General features: G+C 54.2%; 4 protein-coding genes across 4 annotated transcripts; 1 reads left to right on the top strand and 3 right to left on the bottom strand.

Moving 5' to 3' along the window:
• Window positions 1-1,786: 1,786 nt before the first annotated feature.
• Window positions 1,787-4,090, bottom strand: GMORB2_1724 (Amino acid transporter; the record flags this gene model as incomplete). Its single annotated transcript, XM_035463705.1, has 5 exons — window positions 1,787-2,025; window positions 2,201-2,257; window positions 2,376-3,123; window positions 3,226-3,234; window positions 3,314-4,090. 5 exons carry the CDS (start codon window positions 4,088-4,090, stop codon window positions 1,787-1,789), a joined length of 1,830 nt encoding a protein of 609 aa, XP_035320536.1.
• A 1,641-nt stretch (window positions 4,091-5,731) lies between these two features.
• Window positions 5,732-6,901, top strand: GMORB2_1723 (T5orf172; the record flags this gene model as incomplete). The annotated part of the gene is made up of 1 exon (XM_035463704.1): window positions 5,732-6,901. One exon carries the CDS (start codon window positions 5,732-5,734, stop codon window positions 6,899-6,901), a length of 1,170 nt encoding a protein of 389 aa, XP_035320535.1.
• Window positions 6,902-7,238: 337 nt separating this feature from the next.
• GMORB2_1722 (uncharacterized protein) lies at window positions 7,239-7,538 on the bottom strand (the record flags this gene model as incomplete). The annotated part of the gene is made up of 1 exon (XM_035463703.1): window positions 7,239-7,538. One exon carries the CDS (start codon window positions 7,536-7,538, stop codon window positions 7,239-7,241), a length of 300 nt encoding a protein of 99 aa, XP_035320534.1.
• A 1,271-nt stretch (window positions 7,539-8,809) lies between these two features.
• GMORB2_1721 (CCR4-NOT transcription complex subunit 6) lies at window positions 8,810-10,950 on the bottom strand (the record flags this gene model as incomplete). Its single annotated transcript, XM_035463702.1, has 2 exons — window positions 8,810-10,014; window positions 10,071-10,950. The coding sequence occupies 2 exons, from the start codon at window positions 10,948-10,950 to the stop codon at window positions 8,810-8,812; spliced, it is 2,085 nt and encodes a 694-aa protein (XP_035320533.1).
• Between the last annotated feature and the right edge of the window lie 5,638 nt (window positions 10,951-16,588).

The following is a 16,588-nucleotide window of genomic DNA, read 5'->3' as shown; positions in this document are numbered from 1 at the left end:
AAGAGCGACGGCTGGGTCCCCTAGACCCACATTACGTCATTACACTGAAGGTCTGAGTGGGGCGGTGTGACGGAAAGCCGCGACTGGCGACAGGCAAAAAGGGCTGAGCCTCATAATTTTTTTTTTCTCTCTCTATCTCTCGCTCCTGCAAAGCCTTGAGCCTTGGGACTTGGGGTTTCAATGTTTTCGACGGTTTCATGGCGCTTCTATGCCTTCCCCATAATAAATATCTTTTTTTTTTCCCCCATCCTCTTTCTGCTCTCGATACGCTTCCCCTGACGTCGCTATGCGCACTACTACAGGCAATATTACCTGTACACATGTACATGCGACGGCGCACACTTCTTCTTACGTCGTACGAGGATACCTTCTCCGTAACACGTCCCATCCATCCCTTGGGGCCGCAAGTCCCCTGTCCCGACTCGTTATCGCCATTTGAGGTAAACCGAAGCATGGTCTCGGTATTCGGGCTACGACGCAACGCGCATACAGTGCATTCTAACGCGGTATGCTATGTCATGCTACATGCTGCACCCCTCCCCTCGTGTCTCCCATTAAAGTAAGCCGTCGTAGACATCTTTTTTTTTTTTTTTTTTAGGGAAGCAAGGTGAGAAAAAAAGGAAGAAGAAAGAGCCAGGTAATCGTACCGCTAAGAAAACGTGCATGTCTACCTTCCAGAGCCAAGAAGATACCTGTATACATGATACCACCACCAACAATCACACCACCCAATAGTCTTTATTCCTCCCCTTTCACGCCTCAGCCGCATTATTATCTTCCTTGTCCTTCCCGTGTGTGATGTGAAGTGGTGTGAGTGTGGCTACTTCTTCCTGCTGCCATCATCTCGCTGCGGCTGCTGCGCGATTAAGTCCCGGGCCGTGAAACGAGACGAGGGAAGAAGAAGAGCCGCCCGTCGAATCATGAATCCTCAAGACATGGCGTGGCTGACTAGTAGTGGATGGTGATGGGGTGAACGAGGTACGGGTATACATGCTTGGTGTTTGGCTTCTACAGGTTACGAGCAGTACATGCCTCGTGCTAATACTGCATACATGTACGTACTCTCCTCTCAACAGTTCCTCTACTAGGAGTGTTAAATTTTCCTCACATACATTACCATACTGCCCGAGGTATGAGAGATAATAAGTTACTAGGCTGTACGGAGTAGTGGGAAGTAACAATACCCCATAAGAGTACATATGACGGGGACCCCTATGACGGCTAGTCTGGTACGGAGCGGCTACGGAGCCGGTACTCGTACTGCTGCGAGCAGCAACTGCAGAGTTACGAGTAACAGGTAGTTCCATTATAAAACATAAGACGTACTATTACGCACTACGCGCGACGTACGACGTAGTGCTACGTAGTTATGGGGGCTTTGGGTGTCAAGATGTGTGTATCCTTCGAGCGTCATTCGTCTGATAGAATGGGCCGTATGGAGACTGGTATCCATCACGGAACCAGGTTGTGCGACTTCTGTCACGAACCCTTGTGGGGGACAGAGAAGGGAGTCGAAGACGAAGATGAGGGAGGGAAGGGAAACAAGACGGGCACGGAAATCCTTGCTCCAGCCGTTGTAGGTTGAACTCGCGAGATATTCTCCCTTTTTTCTTTCTTTTTTTTCTTCAATTTCTCGCGTGATGGAGCTCACAATTTACGGAGCATTGATAATAGTACCAACGGAGTAATACCACGAGTATTACGGAGTATTGATACAGCGTACAGCGTAGTATTATTAGTGCGGGTACATCCTTACATTCATGGTACAAACCATCCTACCCATCTGCTACCCGCTTGCTGATCTAGAAATAAATGCGACAGCGGCGGCTGTCCCGGCTCCGAGAACAAAGATGCCGGCAGCAAAATTGACGACATTGACAGATGCGTCGAGTACCACGGCACGCTTCGGTCTTGTACACCTCCCCAGTGCCTGCAGATGGTCCGCGCGGAACATTCGTAGCCAGGCCAGGCACCAGAGTACGTAGAATAGATATGATCCCGGTATCGACGCCACCAAGGCGAGTACTTGAGTCAACAAGGTCAGCCACGGATCCTCCGATCTGAATGTCAGAGTTTTTTTGTCTTGTTTTTCTTCTTTCTTTGTTTTTAATTTTGTTTTTTTCTAACTTCTTGTTCCCCCCTCTTTTCATTCCTCTTGATTCTTCTTTGTGCCTGGAAAAGTTGAGGGGCGAAGACTTACAACTGTCAAATTGGGGAACGACTTTGATAATACTCCCAGAAAGTGTCCACATAAAGGCTAGATGACGAGCGTGTGCGTAAGCAAAGAAATCTGGTTGGACCGTCGAGCCGTACATCAGATGGCAATACTCTCTCAGAGGTACTCGATTGACGATAAGGACCGTAACACGACATACCTTGCATAGCCGCCCATGAACCCTGACGCTTCCACCATCTAGAGCCGGGGGGGGCCCAATCTTCCAGACGAGATGTGTGCCAGAGAAACCTGGCGAGAAGAGATCCGAACAATGCAGCCTGCCCAACCGTAGCCGGCATCATGAATATCACGACGGTGAGGCCCGTTGCCTTTCCAGGGAGCGCCTTGAAAACCGGCGACGTCATGGCTGCGGACCCCACGGCCCAGTAGCACACGGTACCGTAGCTCGCAAAGGACGCCAGCTGCACCGACAGCGAACCGGCCAGCGCCTTTGGGAAATCCCGGGGCTCCGCCATGTCGGCTATAAAGGTCGGGCAGCTGGGCTGACCGAGAAAGGCAAACGTCATGTGCAGGATTGCGAGCATCTTGGCCACGCTGTCCGAGCTACCGTTCCACCACCAATGCATCGTCGACGACGTCGCCGTTGCGGTGGCCGATGCCAACGCTGCCTCTGCACCGCCGAGGTTGGCGTGCTCCTTGGTCCCGTATCTGAGGAAGAAGGCCGTGCATAGGGGTGCGGTCAGGAGGGTGCACATCGATGCCAGGCCGATGAATCTCGACAGGAAGAGGGGCTTGCGAGGTAATGCGCAGGCGAAGCACAGTATGCCGCAGACCAGGTAGCCGATGAAGGCGCCGCCCTGGGGCAAGATGCGCAGGGCATGCTGGGCATTCGGGGAGCCTTCAATGATGACGTCGAAAATCTCGCCGCCGGCTCTGATGTGGACAGCCTATTTTCCACAAAAAATAATAATAAGAAAGTCAGCATTTCTTCTTCCTCTGATAAGAGGTCGTCATGGTTGGATACTCATCGTAGGCGGGTGCGGTCATACCAGAATAATCTGTCATCAGTCAGCAAAAGATACACAACGTCAAGATGGGGGAGGGGCATGGCAATGAAGGAAGGAGCGGAGACCTCACAAGAACGCCCAAAGCCCAAACACTAGCGGTAAACCACTGACCAAATCTCGGGCACAGCTTTCCAAACACTATCCTCCCGACGTCGGAGACGCTCCTCGCCTCAGGATGCCTCAGACACAGCTTCCAGCAGACCATAGACGTATACCAGTACATGGCGGCGATGGTGAACAGGGTCGCCATGCCCGTAGCCACGCCCAGCACCTCGAAGACTTGTGGGAAGCTATGCAGTGCCAGGCCGATGAGCTCTCCTGACATGAGAAACGTCATGTTCTTCAAGGAGAGACTAGGCCTATGGAGCTCCTCATTCTGCACTTGGGTTCTGCCGCTATCGCTGCTGTTGATGTTGCTTTTGGTGTCGCTGTTGCGATGTCGGCTCCTCTTCCGCCACGGAATGAGGAGGCTCAGCGTTCTGCCGAGGCGGAAGTTGTCTGTTGACGGGGCACGAGAGGGCGATGTCGTCTCGAACGTCGTCCAAGTCGTCAGGCTCAATCTGTCTCCGTATATGTCATCGGCCATCGTGGGGTTCCGCTCCTTCGGCCGCAGTGCAGTCAGCGCCGGTGACAGCACAGTCAGTGTCTCGATGTCGGGAACGGGACCTATGCTGCTGCTGCTGCTGCTGCTGCTGCTGCCACTGGAACCAGAGTTGGATATGTGGCAATCTTCGCTTCCCGGGTAGTGGCATCTCGCACCGATTTCAGAGTATGGACCGCCGAAGACGCCGGGGTAGCGATCGCAACGGGCTCTAACCTTGGCCCTGAGCTGTTGTAGAACAGCCATTCTGACGGAAAGAAGAGAGGCAGCTGCAATGGGACGGTCAGGTTTGGCGCCCTCATACGGCCGTATGATGGGTCCCATCACCAACACTTACTCATATGCCTTCGTGTAAGCCATTAATGGTAGTTTGGAAATGGTTGATAATGTTGTTTGATGATGCAAGTCGATGAGGACAGGTTAAGGTGTTGCTGACCAGGAGAGTCGGAAGAGAAGAAGAGGTAGCGACTTTCTGGCTGGAATATAAATACGAGTAGATATATAAGGCCACCGAGGTGGAAAGCATGTACGCAACATTTACGGCATCTGTTTGGGTTCATCTTGTTGGAAGTATGATTACTCGATCTGACTTCTGGGTCGTCGGGGGTTATGTACATGGTTTGGGAATTGTAGTCAGCCACCTGCGAATTCTTCTATTGCCGCAGTAATTTTTTTTTTTTGCGAGTACCTGTCACTTCTCGGTCTCGTCAAAGGAAAATGAGAATATTGGGATTCGACGAACAGTGAGTGGTATCGGTAGAGTACGACGGCTTTCATGATGCACCACGAGATGCTGAGACGGTGATATCGCCGGAACCTGCAAGCTACCCGAGACAGCACAGCGACAAAGAATGTGGACCTTAGTCATCATCCTTCGTCGACGGACAGGACAATATATCACAGGGCAGCGAAGTCCTACGGACTCAAGCATCATGTTTTAGTCAAAAGGTTCAATGACTACAGGGTTGAGCCTCTCGCCCGCCTTTCGGGAGAGGTTAAGCTAATACTATGGCTCTGCGTAGTCAGCAATCATTCTCACAAGACGGAATATCCTAAAAGGCTAATCCCAGTCGAGCGGGTAGGGTTGAATTGTTTTCTGACGATGCGAGACGTGGTCAATAGTCAATCACATGATCAATGCGCATCACAAAATCGTGGCCCAGTGATTTTGGAGTCGCTGGGGCGCGGGACGGACGTAGCAGCGGCGGTAAGGCAGAATTGTGGTCGTGGTATTACTCCATAGGACCCACGTATGTAGTCGGGCAAAGCTAGAATGGTGGTAATGTTTCACTGACGATATTTCTTATTGCCAGTCCAGTCTTGAGGTAACAATGGAGACAGGGCACCGGTACGGCAGCGTCGGTTTAACCGCCGTTGAGGTGCAGTGAGAATGAAGTATACAGCCGTGTAGATGGTCGAAGTCGAAGTGTATAATTGAGTGTGCATGACGAGTGCAATACTCGTAGATGATGGTTGGAGGCGGGGGGGGTGGTGTAAGGGAAGGAGCGAGGGACCAGCTCGGGGCCGACGAAGAAAACGGAACTTGCAAATGCTGATGTCACCAGTTTTCTACTCCTTGACGATGCAGGGACACTCACTACTACGGAGTACAGGTTAAAATACCTTTTGAGAAAAGGAGCATATAATAAGTCGTTTCGCTGTGCCATCTGGCCATCTGCCCGGTGCCTGATTAAGATGCAGCTGTCGTGGCTCAGCCCCGCCAAGGCATGCAGCCCGTTCCAACACAGCCAGCGTGAAACTCGACTGTCTCTGCAGTATAATACGGGCCTCGTATGCCATCGTTTTCTTCCTCTTTCTCGTTTCCATTTTGTCCCTTCTTTCTCATACATCTCTTTTGTTGGGTGACTTGTGAAGAGAAGAAAAAAAATGCCCTATATACAAAACACCCCCGAATCGCTCATCCAGCGCGCCGATTCTAAGAACCCCAGCTCAACATGTCGCGGCATCACCACGTCCGGCCGACCATGTCGCCGCCCACGGATCAAGGACAACGCTTCATCCAGTCTCGAAGGCCTATACTGCTGGCAGCACCAGGACCAGGCATCCGCCAGCCTTGCGTCGTCAACGCAGTCCAGTCCCAATGGGAAAGCGTCGTATAAGCTGCAACATCGATCCAGCCTCGAGACGCTGGCAGAACGACTGGGACTCGTCGACCTGGATGACCAGGCCACCGGCAGGCCTGACAGGCACGGGAAGAAGAAGTGCTCGGCATTCACGAAACATGAGAAGGATTCCTCTTCCAAGAGCAACAGCTTCTCATTCTGCCTGTGCGCTCCCATCGTCGAAGTAGAAGAGCCGCCGCACCCTGTCCGTCCCAGACCACATCCCATCCAACGACCGGCCAAGGACCACGACCACCACTTGCCATCTACACCGCAATCATCGCCGCCGAAAACCCCTTCCTCTGAACTGTCCATGTCGCGCATGAAACACCTCATCCCCAACGACCTAGATGCAGCTGCCGCCTCGGCACTCCTCGCCGAACTCGCAAAGCCCTACGACAAGTCCGAGCAGCCGGGGTACATATACATGTACTGGCTCACGGCCACGGGTCCGCAGTCCCCGGACGCCGCGAGGGCCATGCTCTCTCCACCCGACGTGCCCAGCAAGACTTCTTCTTCCGGCGTCAGCGGTACAATGACACTCAAGATTGGCCGGTCAGACAATGTTCAGCGTCGTATGAATGAGTGGAGGCGCCAGTGCGGTCGGGACGTCACCCTCCTGAGATTCTATCCCTATTCTCCCTCTTCCTCTTCCCCTCCTCCATCACACCCTCACTCTCACTCTCCGCCTCCGTCTTCGCCTTCGCCTTCGCCTTCGACGGTCCGCATGACTCCTCACGCCCACCGCGTCGAACAGCTCATCCAGCTGGAACTCAAGGGTAGAGGAATGAAGGCCGATATGGGGAAATGCAGTGCCTGTGGTAAGGAGCACAAGGAGTGGTTCAATGTTCCTGCGTCGAGGAGTGCAGTTGGGCTGGTTGACGGTATCATACGACGGTGGATAAAGTGGGATGAGGGTCAACTGAAAGCTTGAAGCGTCGGTCTGTGATTGTGGTCATTTTTCTCTTCTTGCTTCATCTTATTTCTTGTTCTTTCTTGCATTGTTACTATACATCATGACTGCATAGCGTTTAGACATTTACACCAATACACTGCTACCCGAATGCATTACAAGCATCAGCACTCTACTTCTGTTACAACCATGGATTTATATGCGAAAGATGAGTGATGACCCCTGTCCTCCCCATCCCATTGATACCCTGAATTGGAAGAGAAGGCAGAAGACGAGAGAGAGGAAAACAAAAAGTGAGGGAACAGAAACGCCCATCTATAACCTCTCATCAATAAATTCATGGACGAACCGCGAATCCTTAGATAGCGCACCCATGGAGCTGACGGTGACAACCGCCTCGCGGGGTGTGACGTCTGGCAGGAACCATCCATCCCTGGTGGTCGGAGGTCGTCTGGCGTCTGGCGGCGGCGACCTCGTCGCCTCCCCAGAGCCTGGCGCCGAGGCCGAGGGTGGGGTCCGACCTGAACTGAACCTGGTGTAGAAGGAGTGGCGCATGCTGACGACGGTGTCGGGGGCCGTCGTCGTCATCGCCGAGGGTGGCTGCGGCGAGACCAGAACTCCAGCGTGAGAAGCTTGCAGGCCGTCTGCTCGGCCTCATCCATCTGCGCGGGGGAGCCGTCGCGCCGCCACGAACTCCACGCGTCATCGTACCTGTCGGGCACGGCCTCGAGGATGACGCCGAGCAGGTCGGCGGCCGGCGGAGGGGACGTTGTGGTTCTGGCCGGCAGCGGAGACGGATCGAATCCCCGTCGAACGACGAGGCCTCACTGCTACCACCGCCGCCCACTATGTTTCACTCGTCGTTTTCCATGTTTGACAGGATGTGTGTGTTCCACCAGGCAGTGCTCCCCGTCTTCCTCTTCTCCTTCTTTCTTCTCCTCCTCTCTAAGAGTCATGTGAATGATCTAGAGATGGAACGGAAAAGCAAGCTCGTTGAAAAAGTAACCAGGTGGCGGCAGAGACCTTGTTTCTCTTCAGTGCTTCCAGGGTGTTTCCTTGTTTTCAAATGGCTTCTACATGAATAGGCATCTGATCACGTCACTTGTGGAAGGACAGATAACCGTGAGAGAGAGTGTGTTGTTCCTTCTCTGCCAGTGACGGTCGACACGCTCATCACTCATACGACAACTCCCCCCCCCCCCCCCCCCCCCCCCCCCCCCCCCCCCCCCCCCCCCCCCCCCCCCCCCCCCTCCTCCTCCTCTTCCTCCACGTTCCATCCTCTTGTCAATCTTCCTTCCCAGCCTTCTCTTGATCACGAGGAGGAAATACGGACGGACTTGTATACGTACACAAACATATGAATACCTGGAGTGACGCAGAGCACGACATCATTCAGAGGAGCAAGAAAAGGAGAAGAGCAATTTCCAATGCAGTGAAGGGGGAAAACGAAAACTTGCCATAGTAAAATTCATCACCACCAGCTCCTGACCTAACATCTCTCTCTCCACTCTCCCCTCCCCCCCTTTAAATGATCAGAATTTCATGCACCCGTTTTCCTTTCCTGGCCCTTATAAATACTCGATCCTTATCCTGCACCCCTTGACCTCCTGTTTCGTCCGCCCAGGCGACCCAAGATCCAGCCGTGGGTCAACACACAAAAAGGAATCCGGAAAATCAAAACTCCAAGTTTGGTTTCTCGTCTCTTCTTCTCTTCCTGTTTCTTTTTTTTCTCTGTGCAAAAAAAAAAAAAAAAAGGAAAAAAGGAGGCAACCCAAGAAAGACAAGAGAGAAAAAGACGTTGATAAAAAAGGCACAAAAATCTACATATATCCACAATGAATTCCTCCGTTGTATACCTTTCCCCAGAGGAAGATAACAGACAGGAAGGAAGAGTGTGTAAGCTGCAAAGGATCTGTGTTACCCGGACCATCACCTCGAGTTGTTGCCGAAATCCACCTCTCGTTCCGGTAGACGCTTCTTGTCTTTCCTCCCCTTGATGACAAACTCGGACATGATCTGGATATGATCAGCGGGGAAGTGCCAATACGGGAAGGCAGGTATTCTCGACAGATATTCCGGATCCGGTGAGCCCAGCACGCTGACCACCTCGAGTGAGTTCGTCGTGTACCAGATGTAGTCGATGACGTCGGTGAAGCCGGGTGTGTAGTTTGTGAAGCGCAGCTCGTCAGCCGTCCTCTTGATGTGGGCGTACGAGTCGCGGATGCTGAACGGATGCTCAATGCCGTCGCGCGTGAAATTTCCGTATTGATAGCTGGACAGCTCCAGGTGATCCGGCGGCACCCGACCCTTAGCCATGAGGTCGTACACGGACGAGTCCTCGGTCGAGTTGAAGTCGCCGCACACGAATAGCGGAATGTCCGTGCCCGCCTTGTATTCTTGGCTCGGGCCCGGTTCGGCTTGGGGTGGGGGCGTCTCTGCACCGTCCGACCGCGGGATCGTAATCATCTTCTTGTCCTTGACGGCCGGCCACTGCGCATATTTATCCGCCATCTTGGCGACGTGCTCCATCAGGATGCCCGTCTGGATCACCTTGACGTCGGCCAGAGCTATGTCCCAGGTAAGGTGCACGTTGACCAGGATGATGCGCGCGCCCGTCAGCCTCGACTCGAAGAAGCAGATGACGGCAATGTTGTCCTTGGGCATCACCCGGTTGAAGACGTCGTGCTGGTTCTTCATGTCGGGCCGGTTGATGGCGATGCTGGCAAACTCCACCACCTGCTTGTCTAGGAGAATAAACTTGGTGTTCTTGTAGAAGACGGCGCATCCGTCCACCGACTGCGCGTCCCGCTCTGACATGGTCTTGGCCCTCGACTTGGGCCAGTGCACGCCCTTGTAGTCCATGCGTGCCAGCGGTGGGCTCAGGTCCTCCTTGAAAGCGTCCGTCGACACCTCCTGCAGCGCGAGGAAGTCGGCATCCTTGTCCCGCAGCTCCTCCAGGATGCACGCGCGTCGGTAATCCCAGTTGAGCGCGTCCGATGGCGTGTATCCGTATGTCTGCGGCGTCGCGTACTTGTCGCAGAGAATGTTCCACGAGAACACCTTGATCCTCTCCAGGCTTGGCGACACATCCTCCTGGATGATGATTTCTGGTCTAGGCGCGGGTACAGGGGGGGCTGGCAAGAGGTCAGTAACTACGCCGCGAGGGCAAGGACGAGCGTAGGATGCTTACCGGGAGCACTCTCCTTCAGGGTGTTTATGATGCTCTTTGTCCCCTTCTCCACAATCTCGTGCTTGTAATTGCCCTCAAGGGGATTCCCCTCTATGCCTAGCATCTCCAGCATGTGCAGAGATCCTAGCTCGAAGGGGAGCTCGGTGATGTTGTTGTTGAAGAGCAGTAGCTGCTTGAGGTAGGTACACATGCCCAGCTCGGCGGGCAGTTCGTGGATCTGGTTGTAGGAGGCGTCGAGGTGGCGGAGCTGGCGGAGCTCGCCAATCTGTTTCGGGAGGCGGGTCAGCTTGTTGGACGCAATGTACAGCTCGTTGAGGAACTGGTAGCGGAACAGCTCGGGAGCGAGGTTTCGCAGGCCCTGGCCCGACATGTCCATATTGTGCCAGTCCTGTCGCCTCGTCTCGGCCGAGTCGTATGGCCGCCGCCTGTCAACGAGGTCGTTCTCGTTGTCTGCCTGCATGCGGGAGGATGATGGCGGGGGGCCACCGATGCCCTTATTTTCCGAAGCCTTGAGCCGGGCGTAGTAGTGCGGCTGCTGCTGATCCGTCATGGCCGAATGGGCCCTCTCGGCCTCCTTGTGCAGCCGCATCTGCTCCGACCACATCTCGTTGGGAGGATTCTGGGCCACTCTGGATGCCGCGCCATGGCCATTCGTCAGGCCGGCAACAAAGGGAGAGGAGCTAGTCATGGCAAAGGCACCGTGGTGCCCGCCGAGGCCGTTAGCGCCCGAGAGGCCATGGTCAGTCTGTGCGAGGCCCTGGTGGTGCTGGGCCTGGGAGGGGTGTTGATGTTGCTGATAGTTGTACATCATGTTTGGGATGCCGCGTCCGGCACCGTTCAGCCGGGCGCCATGGCCCTGCTGGTGAGTTTGAGAGTACATTCCAGCAAAGGGTGGGCAGTTGTATTGATTTCCGATGGGCGCGCCGAGTAGCGGGTTGGGTTATTATGAGTCAAGCAGAGTGGCAATGCACCAGAAGGCGGCACCGCTCGGCGTAGGTAGAAGACGCTATTTTCGGACCACGAGGAGCGGCGTCGGGCATCTGTCACTGTAGGCGCTTCGTGGGTGGTGGGGAGAGGACGAGGTCGCGGCGGCTGACAATCGGGTCGCGACACGCGCCTTCTCTCACGACTGGGTGAACGAGGTCAAGGGCAGCAGTAAAGGTTCGTCCTGGCACATGGGCACGAGAGGATGGATGACCCTGCATGTGCGAGTGCTTTCGAGTAGGGCGGGGGGTTCGGTTGTGTACTCGAGCTGCCGAGGGTTCTCGAAGGCTCAAGAAGATATTGTTGGTTACAGGCGTTGTATGTGGGTGTCGGAGTTCTGATGGTCTGGTGAATAGAATAAATCGGAAATAATACGAGCTCGACCGTCGTTGACTCAGTGATATTGTGGTGTAACGGTTCTGTCTACGAAGGAAGATAGATGTTAGCTTGAATTTTGGCGTTGGTCTCGTGCCGCAACAAGCTTTGCGAATCCTGTCGAGATTTGGTGAACCAAGGGAGAGACGATGCAGTGAGAGGGCGGGGGCAGCAAAGACACCAAGAGGGAGGGGCCAAGAAGGGCAAACACGAGACGCGGAAGAGAGTAAACGTACTCGAGAGCGGATGACGATGCGCACAAGGCGTGGATAAGCGCTGAAGCTAATAAAGGGAAAACTTGATACTGAATTTTTTTTTGTGTTTGTGTGTGTGTGTGTGTGTGTGTGTGTGAGTATGCGAGGACAGGTGCCGATATCGTGGTGAATCAATCATCAGAGGTTGGCTAAATGAAGACGAATTCGGAACGCCACCAAAGCAGCAAACTCCGGGACATCTGATACTCCGCATATCGGATCACGTGAATGGCTACTGGCAAGCCGCACATTAGCTACTTGGCCATTCCTAAGCCACAGGGCATCAAGCCACGAATGACTTTAAGCTTGCCCCTCTTGTCATCGAGTGGCTGCCTGGCATCATCACCGTTGACATCACCAGCAGCTTCGTTCATTCACCAGGACAATGGCGAGGAAGAGTAGACGACATCCATCCTTCTATCTGCGTGCCTCGAGCTCAGAGTTTATGGGAATTCATCACATACGCCATGGCTCAGAGCCTGTCAGTTTCTCCTCAAAGAAGACCAACCTGCTTGGCAATGCTTGACCTAGCATGAATCCGACCTTCCACACTCGGGACTTCGACGGGAATCGCCCTTACCTCGTATCGGTTGGGTAAGTATCTGTGAAAGTCATACCATACGGATATCGCCAGCCGGCTACGTGATCTATTCGGTGACTCGCGTCCGTCGCAATCATCATGCTCGAACATTGTACAACCCTCTCGGCCCAGGAAACAACAGCACATCGTATGGGCTCCTTCAGCCTTCATCTACATGTGCCGTACCGGGTTTTCTGGACGCAACTGAGGAGCATGCAGGGTCAATCACCTGGTCCAGGCGTAACGTGCTTGACCCTCGGTGGCAGGACCTCTTCACGAGCAGTGTCCTGCGCAGTGCCCTGTGCAGTGTATTACGTGTGGGCGTTGGCCCCGAGCATGGTCTGGGCACCATCGGCATCACATCATCAAAGACCACGATGTGGCGTGTGCTCCCACAGCAATACCGGGGTCTGTATCGAGGTGTAACGTATGGTCCATCACAATCCACCACAGGTCGATTCGCGCGGTATTACCAGTATGCGATATTATATCCCTCCCCGCAACGGGAACGATTCGGCGACCATGATTCATGGCTAAAGCGCAGCATTGACGTATTGTACATCCACTCATCGCATGCACCCCATCCGAATGCCATGACGCATCAGGCGTCGAGAGCAGAGAAAAGTCAACAGATCCCCGGTAATCGAATCCTTCATCATGCCACTCAGCACCGGTATGTTCGCATTGGCCGGGGCGGACTTGGGGTACAGATGAACTCCACGGCACACGCATCACGCCCCCCTTGGTCTGGCCGGGCTCTGCTATGTTGCTATACGGAGTATTGTACTCTTCATACGGAGCCTCTCAGATTCAGGGCCTGATCACGGATGTTCGCCAACCTTGCAGGGCAGCTGTGCATTGCTGCTGAGACTCTTTGGGGAGCGGCTGTATTCATCCCACGCTCTTGCACGTATCGTACCTGTTGTACCTGTGTAGCCCACCATGCCGGTCGGCGTCACACCAACTAGTCTTTCGCAGCTGTGGCCGCCATCGAATACGGCGTTGGCCGGCGGCCATGAGGCGGCGAGTCGCGCTGCATAGTCAGATCGGTAGCGATGAGGAGCATTGTCAACTGATGAAGAAGCAGGCAATAACCCTTCACAGTGACCGACGAGAGCACAGCAGTTCAATATTCCGTAATGGATGCGGCAAGCATATGTGCGTACATGCGTATGCGCCACGTACGATATGAAAGGATTCATCATGCATTCGTCTCAGACACATGCAACTCCGGAGGGCTTCCTCCTCGTGTTACGTAGTGATACCGATGACGATACCGTATTACCCAGGAAAGGCCGAAGCAATGCAACCCACCAAGACCACGCAACGGGCTGTCCCTCCACCGTGATATCCCCCATCCGAGGCAGACACGCGCGCCAACGAGGCCCGCGGACGACCAATCAAGCAACCCGGCCATGGCCGGTGAGCATGAAGAAGCCTTCCTGTCACCCGCCACCACCAAGTCGGAAGCCGCCGGTTCTGGGAGCGATGCGGTAGCGCCTGTTCTTGTCAAGCCGTAACAGATAATAACAGTTTCGCGATGATGGTCAGAGAGGCTATGCGCACGAGTAACGCAAGCATGACGGTGACGGTGCAGAAGAACCCGGTACCGGATAATCTGTGGTTACTTCGCTATAATCTGTAGCTAGATCTCTCTCTCACGACACCTCGTCGACCGGCCGTGCTATACGCGTGTTTATCACCATTCAGGTATCTCGACGAATATGTCATACCAAGCCCAGAAGTGGCACTTGTTATTATGCATACATGTGCAGCCAATCCTTCATCTGCCAAGGTATACCTGATTCCCGAGGATGATCCTACCATCTACGGCTGACGGAACGGCACATGGCCGTACGTAGATGGATGCTGACAGAGTCAATAGACGGAGGGCGATGCCGCTCGGGGTAGTCTGTGATCTGTAATCTGTACCCAAGCGACAGCTGTTCCGGAGCTTGAACGGTAGTCCCTCCTCCCCTCCCCGTCTCCGTCTCTCCAGCGTCCCGGGTCCCAGAATGCTCCCATGTGATGCTGACCATGTCCTCCCGGTGGAGCAATATATGAAGAGCCGCTGCTGTTGCGCCGTCAGTCTACCCGCCGCAGCGGAGCGAGGCAATCTCGAAGTATCATTAGCGTGCGACCGAGAAGAGAGCTCTGTTATCTCACTTCCCGACAGGGCAGCGGTGTGTCACGGGCCCATCGAGGCGAGCTTGGATCACGACGGGTTGGGGAGTTGCGGAGCTCCGATATACGTCGTAGGCAGTTCCTGCTCGTACGATTACTGGTCCGAGTCGTACTGGCCCGAGCCGTGCTCGTTCGAGTATTACGAGGGAGATGGCGGCTTACGATAATCTGTGCAAGCACCGTCGAAACGTCCGCGGACTGGTAGACAAGTCAGGGCAACAAAGGAGGAGCGACTAAGTACGAGCAGCAACGATATCATCTTCTCTCTATCCCTTCTTCTCTCAGTCTCTCCCTCTCTCTCCTCCTACCATTCCTTCCTCCTTTGCCTCGAACGCTCCAGAGGTGAGGATTTTTGGTCCTGGGACCCCTGCATTTTATTTTCTCGTGCGGTTCCCCGACTGGTGGTCAGCCCCCCCCCCCCCCCTTCCTCTCTTCTCCCGACAACACACGACCCCTGAAAGTACATGGAATAATAGTCGTAGCGACAAGAACAGGAGAGGCTTGCTTGGAAGCGGNTCCTCCTTTGCCTCGAACGCTCCAGAGGTGAGGATTTTTGGTCCTGGGACCCCTGCATTTTATTTTCTCGTGCGGTTCCCCGACTGGTGGTCAGCTCCCCTCTAACCCCTTCCTCTCTTCTCCCGACAACACACGACCCCTGAAAGTACATGGAATAATAGTCGTAGCGACAAGAACAGGAGAGGCTTGCTTGGAAGCGGGGACCGGGTAGCTTTCCGCGGCACCAAGTTGAGGGTTCTAGAAGGCGCGAACGAAACGGACGAAATTGGCAAGGTAAATGAATTACGACGGTACTTCAGGTATTTCATTACCACACGCACACACACACACCCGCGGAAGGGGTCGTGAGTTGACCCGTCATAATACCACTATGAGCAAGGAAGACGAAGTGAAAGAAAAAGAAAGAAAGAAAAAGAAAGGGCCAAAAACGATCCGATCAGAGAGACGGCACTGCCGACCGACATTTGTATCTGTTTCTGTGCTGCATATATGTGCATGCGAAGCCAAAGGAAGCTTGGGGAGCTTGTTCTCGACACATTTCGACAACCAACTTGGGTCTCGGGGAAACACGAGGCAAGATGAATCCCTGACGGAGGAAGGGGGGGGGGGGGAGGGGAGAAGGACGAGAAGAAGAAGAAGAAAGGAAGATGAGTAAGAAAGAAGACAGGAAAGAAGGCCACCACCATCTGAAACAACTGCCCCGTCACAGTGGTTCTATAACAAGGAACTTACTTGTCAACTGTCAGTTGTGGAAGACCCTCTTCTCTTCCTCTCTCTCCCTCCCTCTCTCTCCCTCCCGCTCTTCCCTCTGACTTATATGACACTACTAATCTGTAGTATTGATACTGTCAATACGGAGTACTGTGTAGTCTACTACCGAGTAATACTACGACGAGTAAACTCGACGACCCTCCCGGATCCCTGCTCTGCACCCGAGCGGGACATGGAGGAGACCACAGGCTTGTGCCCTACTTACTAAACCTGCCTGCCAGGTATTCTCACCACCCCGTACGAGAACCTGTGCGGGTAAATAATAATACGACGTAATACCAAGAGTACGAGTAATCTGTACGGATTACGGAGTACCGAAGCTGCTCAAACGTACGGTACGGGTGCTACTGAAGACGGACGAGGACAGCGCACGCCCCTCCCCCCCTTCCTCTCCCTCCCTCCCACTCCTTGATTGGTCAGCTCGATTCTCTCTCGTCTCTCTTCTCCCCCCTCTCTCTCGAGTCGTCGCTCGGTCCCACACCCAGAAGTGGACGGAGTACCTGTGTGTTTCTCGTGCTCTTCTCAGTTAGGGTTGAGACCAAACCCGCTCGGCGAAACCTAACTGCCTATCCTGTGACGTCCGTCCGCCTGTCTAGGAAGGGCAGGGGAAGGGGTGTGTACGAGAAGCCGCGAGATGCAAGGCGACCAGAGGGGATTAAGTCACCGCCGTCCGCCCCGGGTATCCACAGCACCTGGGCTTGGTATTACTTTTTCCCTTGGGACTGATTTCCTCCCGGAGGAAGAAGGGGAGAGAGAGAGAGAAGGCACACACCCACACACGAACGGGGAAGAGAAGGCAAAACGGATGGGGTCCAACGACGCAAGGGCCACATCCTTCTCCGAACGCCCCCCCC

Source organism: Geosmithia morbida (genome assembly GCF_012550715.1).
Source record: "Geosmithia morbida isolate 1262 chromosome Unknown scaffold_10, whole genome shotgun sequence".
NCBI lineage: Eukaryota > Fungi > Ascomycota > Sordariomycetes > Hypocreales > Bionectriaceae > Geosmithia > Geosmithia morbida.
Note: the sequence above shows the minus strand (reverse complement) of the source record. Positions and strands in the feature narration are given on the sequence as shown.